Here is a 27,236-nt window from a genome sequence, read left to right on the forward strand (position 1 = left end):
AACCGTCAGCCGGAGGAATTGACATCTTCTCCAAGGACTCGTAGCAGCCTTCCTCCACGACTTTAGCATCATCAGCAGCAGCAGCAGCAGCAGCAGCAGCAGCAGGAAGTGGCTTAACCGGGGCCTCCACGGTGGGCTCAACAGGCAACTCGTTACTGTGAGGATGAAGAACAGGGGAAGAAAAATTGACCTTGCTGTGTGATGAAGTTGACCAAAAATGAGAATTATTGATTCCACATTATCAGATGAATGGAATGAAACCCCAGACGAGTCACGTGAAAGAAATGTTTAAAGCAAAACATGCAAAGACGGCTCCCAACACCTTCCAAGAGTCACCCAAAAGCCTGGTGATGTTATTGGATGTCACAAAACAGAACAGGACACAAAATACAACAGAAATAAGAACACAAAAGGAAAAGATGTGGAGAAAAGAGCGAGTTAAACACAGAGAAACCTGCAGAAGAAAGAAATGCGTGAAAATATGGAGGGTTTTAAAACAAAGATGTTTACAGGTGGTTTCACAGGCGGGATGGAGATTCAAAGGTTCCCCAAAGAGCTTCGTACCTTGGATTTTAGTGGAGAAAGAAGAAACACCGGCAGCTTCCTGCGGTTTTCTCTCGACGTTTGTCTCTAAGTACAATTGAAACAGACGGGGAACAAAAAAAAAAAGGAGGCAGAGCTTAGGAGGAAGACGAGGGCAGGTGGTTCTGATGGTTCCGCGGCAGGAGGGGATGACACATCAAAGAACGGGACCTGGAACGGGATAAGGTGGAAGGTCTGGAGCCTCCAAAGAAAGTGGGTTGCCGTAGAAACCCTGGCCTGACAGATATAACCGATGGTTCAGCCTGGCAGGCAGCAGAGAGGGCGGGGCTGAGAGCTAACAAGCACCGCCTCCAGTGGTAAGCCCCTCCCATTTTCAAAACTGTCACTTGTGGACTCCGATCCAATCAGGAAGGAATTATCAGACAGCAGATGTGGACAGACGGAGGTTAGTAACTGAGTGACGTACAGACCAGCCGACCGGCATCTTTATTTCAGCACATAGACAAAAATCTGTTCATTTACGTTTCAAACGCGACGCTTCTGACGGACTTAACATGAGTGCAAAGACAAGGGTACAAAAGGGCTGAATGCGGTCTCACGGTCCCTCCGGCCCCCTGGAGAAAGGCAAGACAGTTTCAGCCTGTGGCCTCAGCTCCCTGACCCAGATCAGAGCCTGGTGGGACACCCATGGGGTGGGTTGGGGGGGGGCAGAGGGACCGGTGACCTCATTCAGCCTCTGCGTGACAACAGCAGCACAGCTCAAATATCCACAACATCTGCATCTCTCCGTACAGATGCTGGAGGTCAAAACGTTACACAAGTACAGAGTTGAACTTTAATAAGGTGCATTTCCAGAACAATCATGAGAGATACTGCATGACAACCGTGCACACGTGGCACATTATGTACAGTCGACCTCGCGTCCAAACGCTCCCATCGGCTCTGGGGCCCCTCGTCTCAGAGGAAAACCGCCGCGGCGTGAAAAGCTAAAGTTACCGATAGATACTGAAACACCCAGTACATGTTGTTAATAACATCTTTAGTTTACATGGTGAAAATCCTCTTTGGGATCGACGTGGTTCAGTTCCCATCCTGATTCACGTTCCCTCTTCTGTCACGATGGAGCGCGAAGACGTCAAGATCAGGTTCCTTTGGCGGGGAGGCATAATCCCCATCGATATAGTTAGATATATATATGTGTGTATATATATAAAATAATAACTCTACATGCACAAAAGACAAGCAAAAGATACAATTTCCTCAGAAAAAAAAATGTCCATTGGGTTTTCAATCTTTGTCCATCTCATTCGGGATCGGCTCCGCACCAGAGTCACCAGTGGCCCCGTGTGGCTACAGGCCAGTTAGACAGGACTGGGGTGAGAAGGTCGGGTCGGGGTGTGTGTGTCTGTCTGTGTGTGTGTGTGTGTGTGTGTGTGTGTGTGTGTGTGTGTGTGTGTGTGTGTGTGTGGGTGTATTGTGTCAGTGAGGAGAAAAGCCCCGAGCTTCTTCCTTGCATTTACTGGTTCAGTTAATTGCAGTAAACTGGAGGCTGGAAGAATGGGGGGGGGGGTAGAGAGAGCGCGGGGGCATCGCACCGTCCTGCTCCGTCTGTCTGTCTGTCTGTCCTCACACTGTGGAAATCAATTTGCCTTCTGCAGAGCTGTGGACAAAGAGAGGGAGAGGCTTCCAGGTGTGCTGGCTCACAGGAAACAAACACAAGCAGAAACAACCCCCCCACTGCAACACACACAACTGTGGGACCCCCTCCAGTGTGGGGGCTGCTTTGTACCTAATTGAGAATGAGAAGAAGGAGGGGTAGGATGCCCTGATGGGGATTGGGTGGGTGGGTATAGGGGTGTGGAGTGTGTGGAGGCTTTTAATAATAACAATAATAATACTAATAAAATCATTGTAAACACCTCCTCATCATCCCAGTAAATGAGAAAGCAGAGATGAACAAATAAAAAAATAACACACAATAAACACCTGTGTGTCCTGCAGGGTGTGTGCATGCGGGTCTGGGTCCCACAACATCCGAAACCCCCTCAAATCTAGAAAATTAAGGACGGAACGTCTAGACTCTAGACGTTCCGCATCTACACATCTGGAGGCTGATCACAGTGAGGCCATTAAGAGAGGGAACGTACCTTGTGGGGAAGCGGGGCTCATATTCTTCCACTCCTGGCTGCGGAGACACAACAGTGGGACAGATGAGACCAGCGGGACATAAATACCGGCGAGCGAGACACGGCTACAATGACGCTACTTTCCACTAGATGGCAGCAAAGACGCAGGAAAAACTAATGAATAAAAAATAAGGGTTCCGCTCTTAACGTGTCTGTTATATATGATACCAGATGCGTTCTCGTGTTGGTTCGGCTTATTCACTTTGTCACTACTGATTTCAATACTCGATCTACTCCGAAGAAGTGAAGAAATATTGATCGTCCGTGGTGTGGAAATCAGCAGAAAGCTTTTCAGCGACTTCAGCTTTGAGTGTGGGGATCTGCTGACCCACAGAACCATTAAGTGCTTCTTCCCAGGCACTTTCAGGTCCGAGGATGAGGCCCACTTCTGCAGAAATGACAGAGCAAATGCTTCCGCCCCAGCTCGCCGAGTTATGCAAGCGCAACTTATGCGAGCAATTAAGTGCCGCCCACATGTTCCAGGTGAGACGTAGGAGGGAAGCCGCGCAGCTACAGACAGGACTGACGGCCTACTTTCGGCTGTCTCTTTTCTTCCTGCGTCTTAACTGCAACAGAGGACTCAGACGTCGCTTTTCCTCAGGTCAGACGCGCGTAGAAACTTTCAGAGCGAGACGAGCAGGGATCACGCCAGACTGCGCGCTGTGGTGTGTGAAATCAGTGGGAGGACGCCTGACTTTGGGGCCTTGTTGTGCGGGAGCCCCACCTGTGAGAAGCCTGGCACCACCATACTGTAGGGGCGTTGTTGTCTGCCGTGCAGCGAAGCGACACCCTGCGCCGCCATATGGGAGTGGACGGCGTATTCTGGGACGGACACGGCCACGTCTTCCCTCTCCAGAAGGTTCCCTGTGCTGCTGCTCTTCCCATGTAAACTGGAGATAAACAGGAGATGGAGTGGGGATGCGGTTAAAATATTGAAAACGCTTTCTTTCATGTTTATTTATCATCTAGTGCGTGGATCTAATTCATTATGCAGGCAAACCGAGCTCATTTTCCCACGGAGTTTTTGAGAAAACTGACTTCAGCTCTAACACTCTTACATAAACGCTCTTCCCGCAGCTAAGATGCTGTTTTGAAGCTGTCGAAAACCACCGCTTGTCACTGATTTTTTCACGGCGTAGAGCCGCGTTCTGTTCTAAAACAGCGGTTCTCAACTGGCGGGTTGCGACCCAAAAGTGGGTCGCTGACCTGTTCTGGGTGGGTCGTGGACAGCTGGAGAAAAAAGCTAAATATTTAATGCGCATCGGATGTTGAACATGCCTTATTTTGAAAGGCATGCACCAGACACGTGCATCCGCTTAGGCGCTAGCCTTGGTAACCACCGTTTGATTGACTTTCACTTCATGATTGTGTCGCTAGGTGAGAGGGAAAAGCGTAAATATGACCCGGGGTAATTCCAATGTATATATTTGTTCACGGAGGGACAGAAACCCCAAAAGAGTGAGCCCAGTTAAAGCCTACAGCACGCAGAAACACCTACCTCTGTACTCGAAGTTGCTTCCCAGAGCTGCCGTCATTGTCGGATATCACCCGGGTGTAGGAGAAGGGAAACCAGCCGCGCCTGGAAGAGTCCGGATATTTAGCTTATAAATTGGAATTTTCCGACACCTTGCTGAGGAGGGGGGTGAAGTTGGACTCACATCTTGGTCTTCTCGTTCTCTCCGTAGTGCCAGCCGTCGCGGGCCTCGGGGACCAGCAGGGTGATGACATCGTTCTCGGTGAAGCTGAGCAGCGTGCTGTTGTCGCCGGCTGCATGGGAGAAGATGGCCTGAACCCGGGTCCTCCCGTTCCGTTCCAGTCCCGCAGCCATGGAGCTGGACCGGGGCAGCGTCCGGGTCTCCGCTGACAGAGAAATATTCAATATTACAACTTGACTTGGAGCTCCTCCAGTCTGTTTGCCACGGACACAAAAACCTCCCGTTTCTCTGTTTTTTTGAGCTTTGGCGTTATTATTTTATATTATTATAGCGATGGAACGACGGCAGCTGGCAGGCGTCGGCGTCGATTCAGAGGCTGATTTTATACCAGTGAAACATCCGAGAATCAATAAATGAAAAGGCTTCAACAATTGAAACCGTTCTAGCCTCTTAAATCCATGTGATTAACCATCTTGCTGATGCTCATGGGGGTGTGGAGCTCATACTCAGACTGGTCTTGCTCTTGGCTGGGGCCACTTTGCGCACAGGCAGCGTGTTGGAGTAGACGTCCCCTGCGGGTCGCTGGCCGTGCAGCGAAGCCTTGCCCTGGGTCACCTTCCCCTCCATCCACTGCTGGTAGTCTTCGCCTCCTTGAGGCCCGGCTGTTCCGTTCATGGCCATCATGCCTCCCTCCGCACCCCCCGTCAGCCTCTGTGTTTAATAAGAAAAGAAAAGAAAAGCACTCTGGGTGCAGGGACGCAACACACTTCATAAAAAAGGATAAAAACTGGGCCGAGGACGCCGCTGAAGCCTTCGTCTGCTTGTTTAAGATTCCAGAGAGCATTTCCACTGGGAAGATGAGCCACCTCTGCGTTAGCATTAACAGTTTTTAATTAGATGCTCGGGCATCTCTTTTTTTTCCCCCCCAGTAAGCAGGCTTCCAGTAAAACAGTCCAGGGAGACCACAACCTAATTACCTTCGCTAACGACTTCATTTGCATTAACTGGATATTATAAACCTATGAAAATGGGACGTGAAGGTCATAACTGGGGATGCAAACTTCCGAAGTGTCCCTTTGCAAAGCCAGCGGACGCTAACGCTAACGCTACTGGCGCCCGAGCTAGCACACCACACACACACAAGCCCCTCCAGGACAGATGTGGGTTTTCCCCTACCTGCTGCCCGATGGCGCCGCTGGCCCTGAGGGCTGCCAGCTCTGGAGGCAGCGCCAGAGGTTTAGCACCGGGGATGGGCTCAGAGATCACCATGCCTGGGTGATGGGCGCCGGGAGGCATGACTGCAGCCGCGCCGCTCATCTGCTGGGCGAGAAACATGGCACGATCCGGCAGCTTGCTGGGTTCAGCGCAGGCTTGCTGCCACACGGGCATCTTCTGGGATAAAAGCTCCTTCCCCTGTGGTGAAGAACGAAATAAGTTTTACTTAATTGTGCTGTGAAGACTGAGAATCTTGACGTGTTTGAATCTGTGGGTGGATGGACGAGATTAATGGAAATGCTCTGTGACCATGAAGGTGCTTTAAGACGGGGGAGAAGATCCAGAGAAGAGAAGAGGGCTGAGAGGTGCGACAAAGGCAGAGATACGGAATCACCCGCGGCAACGCTTCCTGTCTGCATTATCCAGGAGGGCAGTTACATAAAGGCGCTTCTCATTTGCATTCTGTGAATAACAGAGTCCTGCATCCATCAATATTTCAAAACTCCTCTTCAATGGCGCCGGGCCGCCGGGCTGAGTGCATGTGGAATGTGGGATCCCCCCCCCCCCACCAAAAAAAAAAAGAAATGATAAGAGTGTGAGTGGTCCCGACTTGGGAATCTTCTGCTTCGGCTGGCAAACTTTGTCAAAAAGCTTAAGAGATGCGACGGACGGAAAGTGTGAGCTGCTGGGTGGCGTGATGAGTCAGGAAGACCTCAGCAGAGACGTGGGCGGAAGATGACTCGACTCCCCCCACCTCCCCCGCACCCCGTTTAAACTCCGTCCTTTGACGGCGAAACGCTTGGGAACGCTGGGCTGTGGACCGAAGCCCCGCCGAGGCGCTCTGGAACGCCGCTCTCGATTCCGAGCGCGCTAGGAACACTTCGCCCGTTTTATAACTGGAAGGAATAATTCAATCGGCATCGCCGGTTTGTGCGACGTGCTCTCTCCGTCCGTCCGTCCGGCCGTCAATCACTCATTCACACGCCCACACTCGCTGAGTCCGAACTCGCTGCTCTCCAGAAGTAGGTTGCTCTCTCTCTCTCTCTCTCCGTCTATGTCTCTCTCCCACCGCCTCCTGACTTGCCCACTCATCCTCCACTTCTGTCTCTCCAGGCCCAGCGTGAATGGACCTGGGGGTGGGTGGGACAAGCGTTTCCTTTCAAACAAACTGGATAAAACTACTAATGCGAGGAGTTTGGACGCAAGAGCTGAAGAACTTTGGTTTCCTTGTCTTTGGGAATCAGAATCCCCCCATAAGTAATCAGGAATTCTTTGATGTTTCCTCCCAGAACCCTCAATAGGAACGCACCTCACACGCCTGACTAAGTTAGAGCACCCCAGCTGTGGTTTCTTAGCGGTGCAGACAGTCTTAAACAAGTCAAAGGGAGCTTCGTTCGCCCGTCCAGCTCATCTACGTCTTCTTCATTGGTCCATTACATGAGTTCAATCACACTTTGTAATACCAGTAATCCCACTGGACCCGAGACTGGACTTTCCATCTCCTGCCTGCTGATCACAGGTGGGGCCGGCGTGTTGAGTCCATGCCCGAGATGTCAATAACAGGAACAACGTGGACGAAAGATAAATATGCTGAATGGATAAATACAGGCGGGAAAAGCTCAACGCTAACATTTACTCAGGGAGGCGAGCTTCAGGGACAAACGAGTTTTAAACCAGGCCGCCGCCGCCGGAATAGCCGTCAAACGTAAACATCCCCCCGAGGGGACGTGGAAATCCACCCAACCCGGCCGGGATCTCCAACCCTGGTACCCACCTTGCCGTGGTAGGAGCTGCTGTTCTTGGCCACAGCGCACTGACGGTCCACCAGGAAGCAGTACCTCCTCCTCTCTTCGGACAGAGCGTTCTTGTAGCCTTCGGCGATGTAGTTGTCCAGCTCGGTCTGCTTGTTGCTGATGGCTTCGACGTACTGGGGAGAGCAAGGAAGACACCGGACGTTCAGCGGCAGAACATCACGTAGAAGGATCTCCGTCGTCTGGTCATCGGTGAGCGTCACAGGAACCTGCTGAGGCGCCAAATCGCTAATCGCTGTTCTCGCACATCAGATTAAAGCCAAGAAGACAAAAAGGGCTCAGTCTGGCAGACAGGAAATCCCTCGAAACGCGTCTGCCTTAAATCTGTTTTTATGGATCATAGACGACAACCGTATTTTTTTAAAAAAACAGTTGGGTTCTGGAAAGGCAACCTAAATGCAGCCAGAGAAGGAAAAAAGTGACTGCAAAACGCAATCATTCGGGAGAAAAGAAGCGAAAAAGGTCCTTCGCGTGGGAGCAGAAGATCCGGACGTATTGTGGGCGCCGGCGGTGGCGCCGACGATCCAAAGTGGCTACGGCCAAGGACACAGGTGAATCATGGAATCTGCAACTTGACGGTGCGTTCAGGTAACCCGCGGCATCTCACACTGACTGATGGAGCGTTGCTCCTGGAACCCTGAGTCTGGGCTTCAGCCCTAGTTTGTAGCTTCCTGAAAGACTTCTGAGTTCTAACGTACGTTCTCTCCTCTCCGGAGAACATCGGTGGGTACGTTCACCCACGGCAGCCTGGTCCTCTTCCTATAGTCGAGCCTCCATGAAGCTCTAATTAGATTCCTAAAGGCGCCGGAGCCGATCGGCTCATTCGGGCCTCGGATTACACACAGTGGGCGGAGGATGGATGTTCTAGATCTATGAGTTCATTTGGATTCCCATAATTCCGTCAGCACTAATAGAAACCACCAAACTTCATGGCGTAAATGTTCCCTGTCCTGGTTTCCTCCCCTTGATTTGAGTCCGGATTGGACGACTGACACTTTCATGCTCCAGCCGCCAACAACTGGACTGTACACCCACCAACCCCCCACCACTTCCTGGCTCTGCGTCACAATTCCAGAGCGTTTGTGCCGTTTGATCGAACGTCCGGCTGATGGGACGCTGACGGTCCTTAAACAGGTCACCGGCGCCACTCACAGAGAGCAGGAACAGAAGGACGGATCTGACTGTAGCCTCTCCTCTGAAGGTTGCGTAAGAGGAGACTCGCAGCATCGCCTCACGCCTCCGGTCCAGCACATACCTGACCCCCAGGGAAATAAACCCACCTGTCCTACATAAAGTCCTTATGTAATGGCGATGACTTGACAAAAGAGAGAGGTAGAGGAGCAGTTCTCGAGCACATGGGCCAGTTTTTAATCGCGTGTTTTTGAAGTTTAGTTCAAATTCTAGTGCCCCTCTCTCTGACATAATTAGCTGTAATAACAGCGTGTTGCCTACTGTAATAACATATTCTCCCTGGGAACATAGCAACACTGCTACGTGTTTACTTTGACTTCAGAACCGCACGCCGACCTGCATCTCCTTGTCTCCGTATTTGGACGGGTGTTTGCTGCCCTGGCTCTTCCGGCGCAGCTTCTTCAGCTCGGCCTGGCACTTCTCCAAACTCTCCCCTTTGCTCTTGTGCTCCATTGGTATTTCTTCAGCGCGGCCTGTAGGGGGGGCAGCACACAGCCGGAGAGGATAGTTCAGAAGAGGAGTTCAAACTGCCACCGTCATCATCTTTAATCATCGCTCACCCAGGAGGACAGAGAGGAGCGCATTGTCATATCAAATGTCTGGGTTTTTTGTTTTTTTTACAGTACAATTCACAATAACTGAATTCCTTTATTTTAAACTAATTCTTCAGCTGTCAAATCCGCCAACTTACCGTGTGATTATCCCCTCATCTCTAATGAAATGGCTTTAAAAAATAGAGAATGGGAGCAACTTGCTGGTAGTTATGACTGAGCTAAAACAAAGAAACCCAACGCAGAGCCAGACCGTGCTCTGGGTGACACTGGGAGTTTCGATAAAATATGCTAAAAACATTTCCTGATGGTTTCTGATGCGTTGCCACTCTGACTCTTCTTTACTTTCTCTATAGCAAAAGAAATAATGGAATGAATGATAATAATGGAGCATAAAAATCTGAATTTTCTTCACATTTTTAAGTACCGATCTCCGTGAACGTCGGTTTATTCTCTTTTTGTGAAAACAACTCTAGTTCCAAATGCGTCATATTTGAAATGGCAGCGTGGGAGGTAATTTACGTAATGTTGCTGCAGCGGCTGGGATGGAAGCAGGTGGGAAATCAAGGAGAAAAGTGTCAACTCTGTCGCTGAATTGACTAGAAACGCAGAATTAATTCACCCAAACTTCCCACGGGGGGAGAACAAGGTAAGAGGAGTCAGAGTGGACTCGGCTGAAATGACAGGATTCTGATCCCTCATTCAACAGCTTTAATTATGACGCCTAATTAGCTTAAACCAGAGATGCGGAGAGTCACAACGAGCCTTTAACATACATAGAAAGGACATTTTTTAAAAGACTCACATTCAGGTAGCGCGCATCCAGCTCCACCTTCTTCTCCAGCTCTGTCAGCAGCTCGTTGTGGAAGGACTTCAGCTGCAAGAGGAGAAAAACGTGACTCTTACTACACACACCGGCTTTTTTAAGCCCAATCTGCCCCAAACTGACCTCTAGAGGGCATTCAGGGCAGGATGGAGGCCAAAGGCCAATCAGGACAAACCAAATGACTTGAGACTTAATAATGGCTGCAGCAAATATACTGACTGCCATTAAATTTCTTTAATGAGTAAATCACATTTCTGTAATGAGTAAATTGCAAATCCCACATGGCCGACATGTTTGAGTGCGTCCAACCTATTCGAGAATAAAAAAACACGATTGTCCATCCCACAGTGACAGAGTTCTAAAACACTATAGAGGCCACAAAAGCATGAAGACAAAAGCAAATTTAACCCCATGAGGCGTGTCTATATTTGTTTGAAGCTAAAACAATCAACGTCTCAAGGGTTAAAGGCATTTTTGAGTCAATAGCTGGCGAAACTTTTTCAGACTAAACGAGACAAAAGCGGGTACATGAAGGCATCAGGATCCTATCGCACAGCTGTAAAAACTGCGTAAAATATCGGCCGATCCAATTTAGCCGATCAAATTGGCGGAAAGCTAATTTATACGGTGCTAAACCCAGAAAGGAGCAGCGAGCGCAAAGGAACAGAACCTCTGCTCTCGCTCAGCATGACCTTCCGACCATCTCGCATCCGCCGCTGTATTGAGATTGTGATTTATATTCTCCGTGAAGACGTTAAGAGCCCGTTCTTTGTCTGAAATATCAAAACGTATATCGAGTCTCCGAGCCAACTGCCCCAACCATCTGGTCCCAGACTAAGAGCCCATTTTAGCAACACCAGCAGCACTGCCACATGCTCACCATCTCCTCAAGCTGGATCTGGATCTGCCTGTGAACTTCAGCCATCTGAAAAAGAACCTCCCCTGCAGAGAGAGGACAAAGAGAAAGACAGTAAACAAGAGGGAGGTGAGGGAGAGAAGAGCGAGCCACATCAACTGGTTCCGATCATTCGGCCGGAGCCGCCTCGTGCAAACGGATCAACAAAAGCAGACCATGCAGCCACGGAGACGGAGACGGGTGTATGGAGACGATGGGACGACTGTCATGAAGTCATAATAGCAACAAAATGAAAAGAACAAAATAAAAATGCAGCAAAAACAGAATTGTTTAAGAAAAAGGAGATTGTCTTTAAATGCTACAGATGCTGGTACTAAATGTGGGCGAGGATTAGGACCGCACGTGAAACGAACGTACCCCCGACTCAGGTGCGGTCCTAAAGATCTCCTGTCAAAGTCAGAATTCTGTGCACCAGAGTCTCAAATTTAGGACAGAGAAAAAGAATTCTGAGTTCTAATTCCAGGTCAGAATTAGGGCCAAGCGATGTGATGGATATTGTTTTTGTGGTCGGAGGATATCGGTTCATAGATCTACGTCAATGTTGGCGTTTTCTGGGTTTTTAAAGGTGGCGATTCGTCATCAACCTGCATCTGACCCCTCCTGATTCTGCCCTCTTCAAACATTTGGCTGGACATCTGGACGAATAAATGAAATGGATCCTTTTAAAAGGACTTTTTCCCTCCCCAAATGGCCTTAAACCCTTTTCCACAGAATTCCGAGGGTAAACTGGGAATTCTGAGCAGAAATCTCTGAATTCGTCCATAAACACACAATTACAGCACAAAATACAACCAAACCAAGATCTCAGATAATTTCTGGACTACAGTAAAGGAGAAAACACCAACATTTGGAAAGCAAGGAAAAGATAAATAAACCATAGTGTGTGATTCATGCAGCCAGGGGGGTGCGTTTGGTTTCAAGATACGTACATGCTGCCTCTTCTGAAAATGCAATGCGTTGTAAAAACAAAAAAAAGAACAAAAAGATCTGGTTTAAGCAAAGAACAGACTGGAGAGAGACCTGAGGAGACACAGTGATAGATCAAACTAGCCCAGGAAAAAGAGACACAGAACAGATCGTCACACAGAAAAACACTCAGACGGACGCTTTGCCAGCGTCGGCTCTCGTAAACAGGCTGGAACGGAGTTCACAACGTTGCTCTTCCGATACTCTGATTTCATATTTAACGCTCCGATTCCTCATATTTGGCAGCTTTCCTAGCTAGCTTCTCCGACCTCTCTAAGCTGTAGCGTCATAAATTCCCCACAGAGATGCATTTTTAAAATCCAGTACAGCTCCATCAGTGGCACAACAGGAGGTTCAATAATTAGTTATGATTTGTCAAGACTGGACTACAAAGACGGTCAGGCAGTGGGTTTCTGGAACTTCCTCCAGACAGTTTTGACTGTAAACAGTCACTGAATCAATAAAGTTGAATGGAAGAAATTAAAGGCCCCGGCGGTACGACATCCAGGGCAGGTCAGATGTGTGTATGGAAATGTGACATAAACGTCTAAATGTAAAGCTCGTCTGAAATTTAGGATCTCGTGTTTACGTCACGGTGGAGGGCTTTTAAAACAACGAGGATTTAATCCACCTTCGTGATTAACCTGGATACAAATTTTTAACGTTAGTAACCGGTTGTCCAAGTAGCGTCACACCGTCACGCATGCGCATCCGGTAGCGAAGGGCGGCGGAAGCAACCGATGAAGATGGAAGAAGCACGTTGGCCCTCGGAAGCGCCTCCATCTTAAAATGGCACTTTAATGCAAAATATACGTTAGCCGGGGATTCTGCTAGCACTTTAAACGAAAATTGAAACGCGATTAGGACAGATTAAAAACGAATGCATATGATGCTGCGGCTTAATCACGATTAAATGTTAATCGGATTAATCACAGGGTCAAATGATACATTTAATCACTTCAAAACACAAAGAAAACTTTCTCACAAAGGATGTGGAGGCAGTTAGAAGTTAGGAATCTCAAACTGACTCAACGTCCGTCCACGGGTTTAAAAGTAACCAGTGATTTCCGGTGCAGCCGGCCGCGTTGGGGGGCTTGGTCGGTGGAGGCGTCGGCAGAATTAATGGGCTTGATGGAAATGGATGGATTTAGGAAAGGTCACTGCAGAAGACGGAGGTGTGTGTGACGTAAACACGGCGCAGAGGTGCTGCACTGAAACGGCACGATTGAGTCCTCACACATTTAATCTGATCGGACCAAGAAAGCACGAGGGAGACGATCTGTTACCACAGTTTTTACCTAAAAACAAAGATTACAGGAAATCCCAGTTCATCAAATACTGGGACTCCCTCATTTGATAGTCTTGCTCCGATGCTGTTCAGTTCTGTCTTTATGAGGTCATTTTGGATACAAACAAAGTTGCGTAAATACCAGTTACGTGATCCAAAAAGGCGAAAAGCTTTTAGTTTAATATCCCACAGTGTAGATTTTATCTACCCGTTATTTTCCATCATAATAACTCAGGCAACAGTGAGTGAGAGTGACCACACAGGCTATGTGGGCAACGTTCTAAGGCATCATTACTAAAGTGCGAATATTTGGACCACTTCACCGTTCAGCCTCCATCTTTAATCACAGTTTTCATGCACATTGTGCTTTCAATTTTTTTTTTCAGGGTTACGGAGATCAACACAACTTTCAGCCCTTCTGCAACAGCACAAAGCGTTCCGTCTTGCTCCTGATGTGAGGAACGAAAAGCCCATTAGTGTTATACAAGAAACAAGACCCACGACGTTGTAGCACAAGCTCAACAAACACCTGGCAACAATGACAGAAACACCGTTCCTGCAGTTGCCTCAGAGATGAATCTTCCCAGCTCGCAGGTCCGTACCCAAAGGTGACGTTCATTGTTTCCTATCTTATAAATGACAGCAGCTTTGTCGTGGCCACACCAGAATATGAGCCCGAAAGCAACACAAGTAGCTCTAATCCCTAGAGGGCTGCAGTGGAGGGAGCACAAGGTCTCCAGGAGAGTAAATACAATTAGCAGGTTAAAGTACACGATCCCTCCACTGTCTGGTGGATTCACTGGAGGCTTGAGCTCAGGTGCTCATTGTTGGGGGCCATTTACCATCTCAAACTTTAACTGGGACACCCCCGGACGCTCCGGTGTCTTTACTTTTACATGAAAAGTAAAAACGGATCCTTTTAAAAGGGGATCCGGGCTGCAGGAGATGGATGGAAACGTCGTTCTCCACGCTAACGTTACACAAAGGCTGAGTGGGAGACCGATTAGCCGAGACGGCAGCAGCAAGGACGGAAATAAAAACGGATTTTACAGGCTGTTTATTCGTCAACTGGCGCAACCCGGACGATTGTTGTTTACAGAGGCAGCACGGCGATTCATTAACCACACTCATGGGGGTAGTTTGGCAAGCAAGAATCACAGATCTTTAAAATCCTCGTAAACGGGCGATTCCTACGGAAATCTCACCAAATTGATTTTCTCTCAGACCCACCCAAATATAGGAGGTGGGAAACAAATCCCTCTCACACTGATTAGACCCAAACTACACCCCGAGTCCCCAACCTGAGGCTTAGGAACAGTGGAAAGCCTTGTTGGATGAAGAGAAATGAAACCCAGTGGGAGGGTTCGGGCTGGCTTGTTATGTATTCAGGTGTGAATTAAGAGGCTGGCGTAGGTTCATGGCCCACCGGTGGGGCAGTGAGGGTTGGTGGGTGTGAAGGCTGCATATGAGCTGGAAAGACGTCCGTGTCCGTCTCCCCCGTCCTCTCTCTGATATTAGCTGGTTTCCTCCAATGTTAGGTTCTCTATTACTCCGTCAGAAATGCTGCAGGTTCTCTTTAGGTAGAACAAACGCCGTTTGAATTCCGATTGGCTTTAAAGCTCGAGAGAAATTCCGCCCTTGCAGGTGATGCAGAGGTCTTCATATCTGCTCAAATGAGCTGCCTGAGAATCCAGCAAGACGCGGAAAGCAATAACAGTTATTGTGAGAAAAGTAAAGAAAGAAAAAGTCTTTATTACTTCTCAGTGACTCAGCAAATAAACCATGTCGGGGTCCCTAAAAAAGGTGCTTCTCATGGCTCGCTTCTTAGTTTATTACTGATTTGAGGTTGCTTTTCTTTACCATTTTGTAGTTGTACAGGTGTGAGGATTCTGTTGTCTTCTGGTACCCACCACCGCCTATAACAGCGCCCCCTACTGGTGACGGGGGTGTGGCACAGATACTACTGCTGCACCACAAATTTCAGGTGTTAAAATTTGGAAATCCGCTCCAAGCATATTTTATAATCACACTACTGAGGGATTCAGGAACCCCTGTTTGTCAGGGAAACTGCAAAACTGGATGTATAGACGTACGCATGTGTGTTAGAGATACAGTAGAGATGAAAGGGAGGATTCGTCAGGTTTGATAAATCCCTTCTATGAATAGATCACCTAAATTAAAAAAGCCATTAACGTTTTGATTTTGCATCGTTGAGCACCCACCTCTACCCAAATCTGCATCTGATTCAGGATTCCTTCTATGGTCAGAGGGAAGAACCGGAACTGCAGGAGCTTCCGACGTTTCACCCCGCCTCCCGAGCATGTCATATTAGGCTTCCGGAAGAGACGTGACGGCATCGCCGACATCACCGACACGCCGCTTTTGAGCATTGTACTCGCGTCGTTCCTCCTCCTCTGAAGCAGCTCCAGTCGAGGTGTTTCTCGTCTATTTTTAGAAACGAGTGCAGAGTCGGCGTTCTCTCCCAGCGCTGCCTGAGCTCCCACATCACTGCGGAGGTGTTCAGACAGTAGTGGAAGAGAGGATGAGCGGGGCGACGCTGGGCTCGCCGCGCACCCAACCGTGCAGGGGGGGGGTGCTTGTGCCAACGCTGACAGCCTCGCGTAAACAAAGGAGAAATGAAATGAAATGGAGCCCAGCCGAGGGCCGATAGCTGGAATGCCTCCGAAAAATGAATACATTGTGTGAAAAGGTTTGTTTTACCCTGATTTTGGTTGAACAACTGAATGTACTGTAAATAAAAATCTAAAGTGCTGAAATCTCCGGCGCCGCTACAAGAGCGTGATAAATGAGGATGGCGCAGATGTTGCACAGATTCCAGCGAGCTCGGTTCCCAATTGGACAACACCTGAAAACAGTTGCGTGAACCTGTCACAAATCAATAGAAATATTTGCGTGCTGGATTGTAACAGGACACCGCCAACGGTTGTCACGATTTTTTCATGTGCGGAGACAAATTAGGCAAAGAATAATTGAATTTACGGTTTCCTTCGGCTCACAAACCCACCATCCCTCTCCTCGATTTCAGAGGCTTAAAATGGAAGCACAAGTGGGAAATGATGCAGAAAAGGGGGGGGGGGACAACCCATCGACTACCCCAAACATCAACAGAGACACAAGCAATTTCCCTCAGGGTTGCAGTGGCCTCAGCTGCTCCCGATATGTGGGAACAGCACCGAATGCATTCAGTCAAGCCTATTTTATCACTTTTTTGGAGGCTGGAGGCGGTTCTTCTGAATTAGAGGGTCTGCAGCTGAGTCATGGTTAATCTGCCAGAAGTGAAACGAGCAGCAGCAACATCCGTGCAACAGCTCAGTCCTCCAAGGAAAGACGGTCCGCACAGTGAAGAAACCGAGGCGATGGGAGCGGAGACGTTCTGTCAACGCACTGAGCTCTAATAGGTTCCACAAATAAAAGCTCTTGTCATAAATAACCAATGTTGCTTTCGGATCCTCCAGACAAGCCACGCCCCCCAGCACGGGACAGGCCCTACGAGTATGACACAACTCCCCCGTTGCTCATATTATGGCGAGTTCGGCTTTTTACTTAAACGTTAAGAACCAGTTCTTCACAAATGGGGAACTTTATGAAATAATTGTTGTGTGTGTATGTCCAGCTTGAGTTCGGACATCACCTGGTTCTGCTTTGCAGTGCCAACCGTTCCATCGCACCATCTGCTTGTGCAACCCCCCTTCACCCCACTAGGGGCAGTACAGCCACTGCAAGGACTCACCGAGATCCTTAGAGCCTTGACTTTCGCTGGCCATCTCGCCCATCCGCACCAGAGCGTCGAAGTAGCCCTTTGCAGCATATGTGACACCTGGAAACATGGAAGCATTGGGCATCAGATCAAGGGTGCGGAGTTGAAAAGACCTCTTCTTCAGCTCTGCCACCCTCCCCTAAAGGTCCCACCCAGCCCATAGTCGTGAGGGTGGGTGCGGGAAACAAAGCGCTACAGGCGGAAATGGAGACCAGGCAAGAAAAAAGCTCTATGGAGGCTGCTACAGAGAACAGATGAAGCGAAGGAGAACCACCTCAAGCAAGATGTGTGGAAAAGAAAGCCCTGACTTTGACTGTACCAGGCGGCTACACACCTGAAAATGACTGTACACCAATGACGGGATGGGTCGCATGAAAGATGCTAAAGTAGGTCCCCTCTTTTCATCTGAGAAACGTGGTGCTCAACAAAAGTTTCTGTTGGTTTAATTGCACTGAACAGAAATTTAAATGCAACATTTTCGGTTTGCTCCAGTTTTTCATGAGCTGAACTCAAAGAGCCTTTTCTGCCCACACAAAAGGTCTCTTTCTACCAAACACTGCTCACAAATCCGTCTAAATCGGTGTTAGTGAGCACGTCTCCAGCGCCGATAATCCACCCAGCTCACAGGTGACCACAATAAAAGCCTGCTAAAACAGGGAGTTTTACTGTTTTTGCAGGGGGGGGTCCCCAAACTCAACGGCCGACAAGTCCAGTGAATCGACTGGGATGTTTCCAACTTCCAGGAATTGTGTAAAGATCCTAGCAACCAGTCTGATCATGCCGCTACATGAGGTAGCGCTATGAGGTGATGGTCGTGGATGAAGGGGACATTAATGGGCCCCAGGAGCTCCTCGCGGTCTCTCATTAAGCGTGTTCTTCGGCTATACCGTAACCCCACCGCCATCGTGGGCCACACGATCCACAACGTTGACATCAGCCATCTGCCCTCTGAACACCTACGATGACTTGCAGTCAGGTCAAGACCCCGATTAGGATGAGGACGAGTTTCCCTGAGACGGTTTTGGACAGTTTGTGAAGAAATCCTGCAAACCGACTTTGGCAGCAGCGGTCCGAGCGGCTGGTCTCAGGTGATCCTGGAGGTGAAGATGCTGGATGCGGAGCCTTCAGAGGCGGCGCACGGTAGAGAAATGACCGTTCATGTCGGCATGACGACTGCGCTAACACAGATTTAGACCGATCTGTGGGCAACATTTGAGAGAAACTGGGCTTGAGTGCAAAGAAAAAGTCTCTTTGACTTCAGCTCATGGCAGCAAAAACAAAAGCGCTCGTATTTTTTGTTCAGCGTAGCTTCAGTTTAGAACTTTGACCAAAAGGGCTCTTCGACTGTAGCTCATCGGCCTTAATCAGCTCATCGCATCACATGAGCTGTTGCAGTGACTCGGCTGCACAAACCACAGTGATCTTGGGGCTGAAGACGAGCAAATGGATCCCAAACAGCAGCGCGAGAACACCCCCTCATCACACCAGCGTCTCCACTGAGGAACAAAGCCTTTCCCTCAATCACCACACCACCACTGTCCCCAGGACAGAAGTATTCAGACAGGTGATCCTCAGCTGGAAGCACTGTCGCTGTAATATTGTAGGGCGGGCCATTTTTGTTTGTGTTGGAACACAAGGGAGGAGCAGCGATGGAGATTAGGGGGGGCAGTGTTTGGCCACAACTTCACATTGATACAATCAGCTTAAGTCCAGACAAAGAAGGTTCAATGCCCCCCCCCCCCCACCAGCAGCAGCAAGATGGATGGAAATAAGAAGTAATAACGGTTAGTCGCTTTGTGAGCCCGATCAGAAACCAACGTTTCGGACTGCAACTCTGCTTCAGTCCTCTGGTGGGACAGGACAGAAAGACAAGCAGAGACCCTTGTCCAACCCTGTTTGATTAGTGCTCATGAGGAGGGATGGAGGCTAGACCTGAGGTCATTAAACACTGCCAGGAGAGGTAGGTATGAATGTGTGTGGATGTACAGTAACGGAGGCAGAACCACCCGGGGTGGGGGGGCTTAAGCACAGATCTCATTAGAGATGGAGGAGCTTAACTGAAACACGGATGAGAATTAGTCAGGTGAAACTCCCAACATACCAGTAGAGTGCGCAACGGCTATCACAGAAACCTCTGAGCGTCAAAACATCCCTTTGTTGGCTCCAAACACTCTACTTTAGGCTCAACCACGGAGAGGCAGAAACGCCACCACTGTCCCCCATTCGAAACAGGCCGCACTGGCGTTTTTCAGGAAGACAAAAGACGATCGCTGGGTTCCACCTCTGCTCCGCTTTCGCAGGGGGAACCTCTGAGAGCTGCAGCTGCCTGCCATTGATGAAATGTAATCCCCACTCTGGGAGAGCGCAGGGGTATTTTTAACTTTATCTACCAGCATTAACTGAGGCTTCCTTTTTAATGGACTGATGAGTTACAGAGTCTTCCCCGCGTTTCTCCGGTACGCAGGAGAGTCCCGCTCGACGCCACATGCACGGGCGCCGTGCTCGAGTTTAAAATGAGCCCCCGATAACATCCCTTGCTGCAGAGGAACATCAGAAAGCAGAGCGAGAAAGAGGTTTTCTTATCAATAAATGAGCTGGGCACGCCTGCGGGGCTGCCTTCACACCGCGAGCTGGAAGCATGAAATGACTCCAGCTCTGCCGACTGTATGACTAATGAAACCATGAAGCACGGTAACTTTATACGAAGGTCGTGTCTTCTCCCTTTGTCTCGCAGCCTTTATCCCCTGTTTTGATTCCTGTCCTGGATACCAGCTCAGGCTGTTCTCATTTCCTTGGCCCCACGAGAGGTGCACCATTATTCCCACTACTGCTCCAGTTCAACAGGATGTTTCCAGTGTATCTATTACGCATATAGCTTCGATTTATGTATGTTTAACATGCACATACACGCACACGACCCACAAAGTCAGCATGTGCAAGCCACAAAAAGCAAAAGACAAAAGATGAACAGAGGATGGAGAGCAGGAAGGACCAAGACGTGTCGGCCAACATTGAGAGGACGAAACCACGGTGAATTCTGATCCGCTCATGAATGAGGTCGTCTCATTGCGTGGAAGCCGCTCATCAGAGATCACGTGAAAGCTGCCCGGTACCTGAACGCAGAGGCAACAACGGCGTGGCCGCCTCGCGCCTCCTCTGTGGTTAGCGACAGCATCTGTCCTGTCAGACCGTCCCGAAGTGCAGAGACGGGAGGAGTAAAAGGACGCAGACGGAGACGAAAATGAGGAGTTTGTGTACTCACTGGTGAGCGCCTTCTCGTAGCTTTTTCCCATGGCGATGAAGTTCCGTAAGCAGGGGTTGAACTGCTCCATGATGGACTGGAGAGGGAGAAAGACGTCTGGTTAATCACGCATTATCAAGGACACGATGGCCGACATCAGCGACAGTGCTACTTTTTACTGGGACACACACACACACACACACACACACACACGAACGGAACCAACCAGGATGAAGAGGAGTGCAGCAGGGAATTATTTCAGGCTCCTGAGAGACTGTGTTGCTGTGGATCCTGTCCTCTCCTGTCGTATGTGTGTTTGTGTGTGCGTGCGTGTGCGTGTGTGTGTGTGTGTGTGTGTGTGTGTGTGTGTGTGTGTGCACGCGTGCGTGGAGCCGTGGTCGTTTCATCTCACCTCCCCTACCGTCTTTATTAAAATAAAACCTGGTTTTGGCTGCCGACTCTCAGCTCAGCAGCAAAGCTGGCTGGACTCGTCCCGTCTCCTTCCTTCGCTCATGCACTCAGTGAACTCTGGCAGCATTTGGAAGAGAGAGGGAAAAACACCCTCCAAACAATAATAATAATAATAAATGTGTAACACTGTCTGATTGGAAGTATTGTTGTCCAGCTTAGTCTCAGGTACTGGCAACTAGCAACAACTGAACCTTCAAAAGCTACAATAAAACGTAAATAATACCTAGATTTAAAGTTTATTTACTCCCTCAACCTACGTCAGCTCCGATTAGCTGACGCAAAACAAGAGACAGGGAAAAAGGGAGTAAAAAAAGAGCAGAACAGCACAGGGGTGCACGAAAACCATCAGTTTTCCCAACAAAAGCTAGAGATGAGGCCTGGAAAGTGGATCTAAATGTGGCTTTTTGGGGCTTGTTGTTATATAACGTGTTGTACCGAAACAACCTCCGGCAGAGGTATCGCTGTGATTCGATGTTGGACAACAAAGGGACAGTTGTCCAACTTTCATGATTAAGTAAACAGACCTGCAGGAAGAGTAAACAAGACAGGAATGGTGCAGGAAGTGCACTGACACGTCCTAAAGAATTACTGTCGGACTGGTTTGGCCTCATGTGCTGCATGATTTTGACACTGCCTCTGAGTTCTGGAATCGAACTCCTCCCCTGAGTAAATGCTGGTGCAGTTTGGACCACAACTTAATAGGATCATTAACTATCCTGGTTTAATCCACGTTCAAATCAGGCGAGCTTGTTCTTTCAGTAGCAGAGACTGAGGCTGATTAGCATTCCATTAAACAAAAGACCACATTGGAGCCCACAGAATAAGAGGGATTAGAGAGCAAACGCCGCTTTGTTTCGCTGCCCCGCTCCCTCGGTCGTGGGTTCCAACGGACTCGCTAATCACCTCCTGAATCAATAACAACGGCGCGATTGTCTTCTCACACCGCGGCATTTAGGAGACACTCTGGTGGACGCGCTTCATCGTCTGAACCAGGCGTCAGAAACCAGCACGTGTGAATTGGCGGTGCCAAGTTTGGCTTCCTGACAGGAACAGTCGAGTTTCGCAGACTGACAATACACCATGAAGCCCATCACTGACTCAACAACCCGCTCGTTTCAGGCCAGTTTGGAACCGAGCCTTTGGATGGGGCGTCGGGAGCAATTTCTAAAGATATAATATCCACTCGGCAGCACTTTTGGACACAAACATCTCGCTCCCTTCAGGCTGACGTGCTGCCACTAAAGATGTATTCTCACAAAGGGAAAGCAGAATCCAAGAGAAGGTCTGGCTGGTTGGTAAACCAGACATTTACTCCAGAGGAGAGAGATGTCTGCGTTTCCATGTCACTCTGCCTGTGCAGAACGTCAGCGTCTGCAGGTTAGAGGAGTTTCCTCCCGTTCCATAATCCTCAACTATCAAAGTCATTCAAGAGCAACACTTTGGGAAAGTGGTTCTGAAATGGACATAAACCAGTGTGTGTGTGTGTGTGTGTGTGTGTGTGTGTGTGTGTGTGTGTGTGTGTGTGTGTGTGTGTGTGTGTGTGTGGTGAGTCAGTACCCACATTAACAGCAGCACATTCGTATCATGTTGGGGTGTAAATTACTGTAAGGCCATGCAGCAACATGATTGACAACCTGCTGGGCAGCAGGACAGAGGGACACACAGGTTTATGCCACCTTTGTGGGGGCTTTGATGGACATAATCAAGCTCCCAGCACCTCAGCCTAACCATCAGAAAGATACCCCTAACCCTAACCCTGACCCTGACCCTGACCTTGACCCAACACGGACTCAAACCTTTAAACCAAGTCTGAGCCCTCAAACAGAGCCCTCAAAAACAAAGAATGTCCTCATTTTGTTAGTTAAATGTGGATTGTGGAACAAGGTACACACACTCGTAAGGTCATGGACCCTGGGTGGTCACCCAGGACACAGTGATTGCTCATGTGAAGTGTGTTTGGCTACCATTCACACAACAAGGTGACCCCTCGTCACCGTGTGTGTGTGTGCGTGTGAGTCTGTGTGTGTGTGTGTGTGTGTGTTGCTTCTCTCTACCACCCGCCGCGCTCCACACTTCCTCATGCATTGGTGGCGCCGACACCACATGACTGCGTCCCAGGTAAAGTGCTGCTCTCAGCAGAAAATGATGGCCCCCACAGATGGAAGCATAAATTCAGCTCTTTCGCAGCTGGAACGTTGTGAATGTTCTCCTGGAATCAGGAACAAGTATTAGGACGTTTTTGGCTTTGCCAATCAGAGTTGTGAGTCTGGATATTTCCGCTTATATTTCATGGATTTGTGGATTTCTCTGGAGGTTTTTTTCTCAAATTATCTCATGTTAAATGGATAAAAATGAAATGCAACCACTCCCTCCCACGACAGGTATCCTAAATTTAAATTACACATGTAATGGTGAAACATAGGGAGGACAATTACAGCGGCGAGCTCCCTTAGCAACCGTACGTGGGCGATGTTTGATGGTATATTTTCATGGGTAATTTGGAAATAAATCTCGCTTTTGTGAAACCAGACATTCTTTTCTTCTGCTTATTTGCTTTCATAATTGCTGCTTTAATGTTACTGGGAAAATTGGTGAGAGAGAGAGAGAGGGAGAGAAAGAGAGAGGGAAAGGGAGAGAGAGAGAGAGAGGAGCTCTTACGTGGGAGCAGAGGCGGTGGCAGCGCCCCCTATTTCAGAGACGCGGCGGTAGGACGAGACGGGAGAGCGCGTACGCTTCCGCCACCATTTATGGACGTGCTGGAATTCCTGCCCGTGCCAGGGGGCACCCCGTCTACATGCGCCTCACGTTCCCAAAGGACAGTGGGGGCGATGTGAATGCAGGAAAATGACAGGGGGGAGGAAATGAGTCTCCTCAGCATCACCGTTCCCTCTGGCATCACCCTCGCCATGGTGACGCAGCTAATCCACTCGACGCCACCGGTTTTTACTTTTTCCCAGTTAAATCCTGCATCTGCTGGTATGAGAACGCGTGTCGGCAGGGTCGCTCCTAAACACCGCTGACAGGATCGGGGAGGGGGGGGGGGGGAATGGGATAAAGAAATGGGATGCAGCCTCTCTCCCTCCCAGATGTGAGGGAATTCGCCTCCAAATAGACAGAAACAGGAGCCCTGCAGGAACAGTTCTGCTCTCAGTTCTCCACCTTCAGGTGCAGCTGAAGTAGAACCGCAGAACCCCAGAACCCCCAACAAGCGTTGGCTTTTCAGCGCCAGTGTCCACGAAATCCCCACGACATGAGGATGTGGTCGAGCCAGCGAGGCCGGAGACGCCAATATGCTACCTGGTGCGCAACGGTAACTCGGCGTCGCGGTGACGGTCCGACAACACCGCCGCTGACGGTGTAGCCACCAAGTGTGAGCTGCAGCTGAAGCAGCAAAATCTGACTGAACTGCAATTATCAGCATGTTTAAGAGCCAGAAACTGATAGTCGAGCATAATTAGCAGTGTTTTGTTCACCAAGCCAGCAATGAAAAGGCACTCACACTCACACACACACACACACACACACACACACACACACAGTTTAACATAAATCTCATGAATTTTCAGGCGTCTCTGGGGAGCGCTGGGCCACGCGAGCTGAGGAAAGAGACGTTCGAGGACGCAAATGTCCACGTTGCTTTTGTTTGGGAATAGGTTTGGGGAGCTGGAACATCAGGCCTCCCGTCCCTTCAGAGACTTCAGCGGTGTTCAACAAACAGAGCCTGCAGCACTGTTGGGGATTATGAGGCCTGGCTGAAAGCACTCCTCAACAAACACACAGATGGTGCTTGTTCAGCGACTCCAGCAACCTGAGACACACACACACACACACACACACACACACACACACACACACACACACACACACACACACGCACACTTGTGTGCAGCATCCAAAACAGCTACGAATTCCAGAGACTATTTTCTTAATTCCACTGGACACACTCGGCTGCATTCCCGGAGGGAACTGATGAATCACAGGGTCGTGCCACATGCCAGTCACTCTTCAGCGCGGTTGTAGTGCTGACAAAACAGGTGTGACACACACATACACACACACACAGGCTGCGGGAGCCATGTAAAACTTTGAGGCCTCAACAGCAGAGAGCAAACAGCCTGTCCAGAAGAACTGGTTGAGGTGGTTGAGGGATCCTCCCAGATGTCGGACCCCCCCCCTCCCCACTGGAGGAGACCATCATCACTAATTTACCCTAGTGTGATCAATATTGATCATGTTCCTTAAGTAACACGCCTCTGGGGTGCCTCCAGTCAGGGCTTTCCGCCTGACAGGCCTTCATTTGAGCCGTAACTAACATTCCTGATCACCGTGCCGGTGCCGGGTGGTTAAATGGCAGCCGGTTGTCAGCTTCAACTGTGAAGGAAAAGATTTGAGGATTATCTAATGAGAGATGGCACCTCTGGGCCTCATCATCCTCTCCTTTAATACATTAATAAAAACCTGCTAGCGTCTCCGATCACACCCTCCCACTTCTTACAGAGATTCATCCACTCTCCGAGCAGTGACGTAGGCAGGACCAGCAGCCACGAGCCCCCGGACCAGTGGGTCAACCTGGCGTCTCGCCCTCGGCCGTGCTGATTTCGTAATGATGCAGCACGCTGATGGCAGGAAGGTGCCCCGCTGCTGCACTCCTGCGCGCTGGCATTTGCACGCTCAGCCCTTCAGCAGAGCACCGTTTTTCCGCGGTGGTGAGCCCGGGGGTCCATCCCAGCTCCCATTCTGATCACATCGGATGATTCCCGCTTACGTAAACACATAAGCGGCGTGCGTTCCCCCCTCGCTTCTTATGCAACAGTCAGCTGAAACAGACTGGATCCACTCTGTGGGTCGGGGCTCCTTTTCCCACCTCACTGGTGCCTCTCATCACAAAGGACCCTCCAGTCCTGACCCGTAGTCATTTCTCCTCATTTTGACTGTGTGTTCAGTTTGTCCCCTGGCGCTGGTGTGTCCGACTGACAGGTAAGGAAGCACACCATCCTTGGCAAAGCAAACATTCCTCCATGGTTACCTAACAACAAGTCCTTTCCAACAACTGGAGTTGACCTGGGGCGCTATAGGAATCTGAGCCGTCCTTTATAGGACAGGTTTGGGCACCAGGGCCCCCATGGAGACAATTTCTCAGTCATGTGAGTCAAGTGGAGCCGGGCTGCCCCGGGGAAAACTGTCAGGTGGGTCCCAACGACTGAAATCTACACCAACGACTCCCACTTGCAGCTTTTCCAACCTTCCACGGGCGATTGTGCAGCTCTACTGATTCTCTCCTCATCACCATCATCTGACATGAATGTAAACAGCCAGGCAGGTATGAGTCACTCTGCTGCAGATCACAGTTGGACAAACTTCAGTCCGTCCGTCCACCCGTCCATCTGTCTGTCTCCTCTACAACCAAGTGCAGCGGGTGTCCCCGCCGGAGTGTCCTTACCTTGTAGACATTCTCCGTTATTCGGTGCACCTCCTCGGTCCGGGACATCCTGGCTGGCGCGTCAGTCACAACCATACACTCAAATTCCTTCAGATGAGGCTGGGGTCGGTTTCCCTGCACGGTGCCGCTGAGCCGCGTCTCCTCTCTGCGGTGAATGAGCTCGTGTGCTCGTGGTTTCCCAGGTTTTATAGGAAAGTCCTCCGCAGCGCCCACACCGGCGTGGCTCCCCACGCAGCCGCTCCGTCGGCGCCTCCCGTGCGCAGAGGCGGACCCACTTCCAAAGGGGCCGTGCTGCCTTCACTAACCGTGGGAAAAGAGTTCACTTTCTTTTCCAACACGCCTGCAGTAAACGGATTTTGAAATTCTTTCGTTAATTGCAGGTTGAAAAGGCAATTATGTACCGTTTATAGCGATGAAACAGGCTCTTGAAAGAGTCAAGCGGAACGAGAAACGTTAAATTACAGGACTGGATAAACCGCATTTCTGTATGATGAAAGACAGGCCATCTATTAATTTAAATGCTCTGCTCCCAGAATAATGGCGTGTATTTGTCATATCTTAACCGAATATCCACACAATGTAATCACAATGTCATAATCAGCCCAAATGACGAATCGGCTAAACAAAATCAATCGACCGTGACCAGAAATTGACATATTTGAGGTTTTAATGGGCGACCGTGAACGCAACACAGCCTTTGAATAAACCACGCCTCCCCCGTGTGTCACATGTTGCCCACGCGCGTCTCCGCTTCGTTCATTCAACCTTCACGCAGCAGCAGCAGCAGCAACATTTAGAATAATTCCTTCGTGAGGTTTATAAAAGCTGCTGATCGCTGCAACATCATGACACAGACATGTGTGAAACGGTCCCACGTGGTCCCGCTCCTCTTCCTCTGAATGACTGACCGAGTGGGATGGAAACACATTTTCTCGTGGGATGAGGAATCTCACATTAAGCACATCACGATCTGCAAAACCTTAAATGTCAGTAGACCAAAGACTCGATGAAGGAAAGTCAGTCATTTTGGGTTCTCACACATATTTGCAGGGAGATTTTAATACAACCGGTGGCAGCAGAAAGGATCAAAATTCAGCCCACCGGTTGATTAAAGCCGGAATTAAGTGTCAGCAGTTTAAATCAATCAGGTGTTATTGG

At 49.4% G+C, this 27,236-nt stretch overlaps 1 protein-coding gene across 1 annotated transcript; it reads right to left on the reverse strand.

The window, feature by feature from the left end:
• Positions 1-1,008: 1,008 nt before the first annotated feature.
• baiap2b (BAR/IMD domain containing adaptor protein 2b) lies at positions 1,009-26,375 on the reverse strand. Its single transcript, XM_011606527.2, is given in 15 exon segments — positions 1,009-2,203; positions 2,691-2,728; positions 3,454-3,619; positions 4,228-4,308; positions 4,388-4,589; positions 4,891-5,095; positions 5,561-5,797; positions 7,374-7,526; positions 8,938-9,053; positions 9,056-9,074; positions 9,958-10,029; positions 10,859-10,920; positions 16,900-16,986; positions 20,189-20,264; positions 26,079-26,375. Coding segments are annotated over 15 exon segments (1,623 nt in total). The 5' UTR covers positions 26,154-26,375; the 3' UTR covers positions 1,009-2,169.
• Between the last annotated feature and the right edge of the window lie 861 nt (positions 26,376-27,236).

The sequence above is a fragment of the Takifugu rubripes genome, chromosome 1 (assembly GCF_901000725.2).
Source record: "Takifugu rubripes chromosome 1, fTakRub1.2, whole genome shotgun sequence".
Taxonomy (NCBI): domain Eukaryota; kingdom Metazoa; phylum Chordata; class Actinopteri; order Tetraodontiformes; family Tetraodontidae; genus Takifugu; species Takifugu rubripes.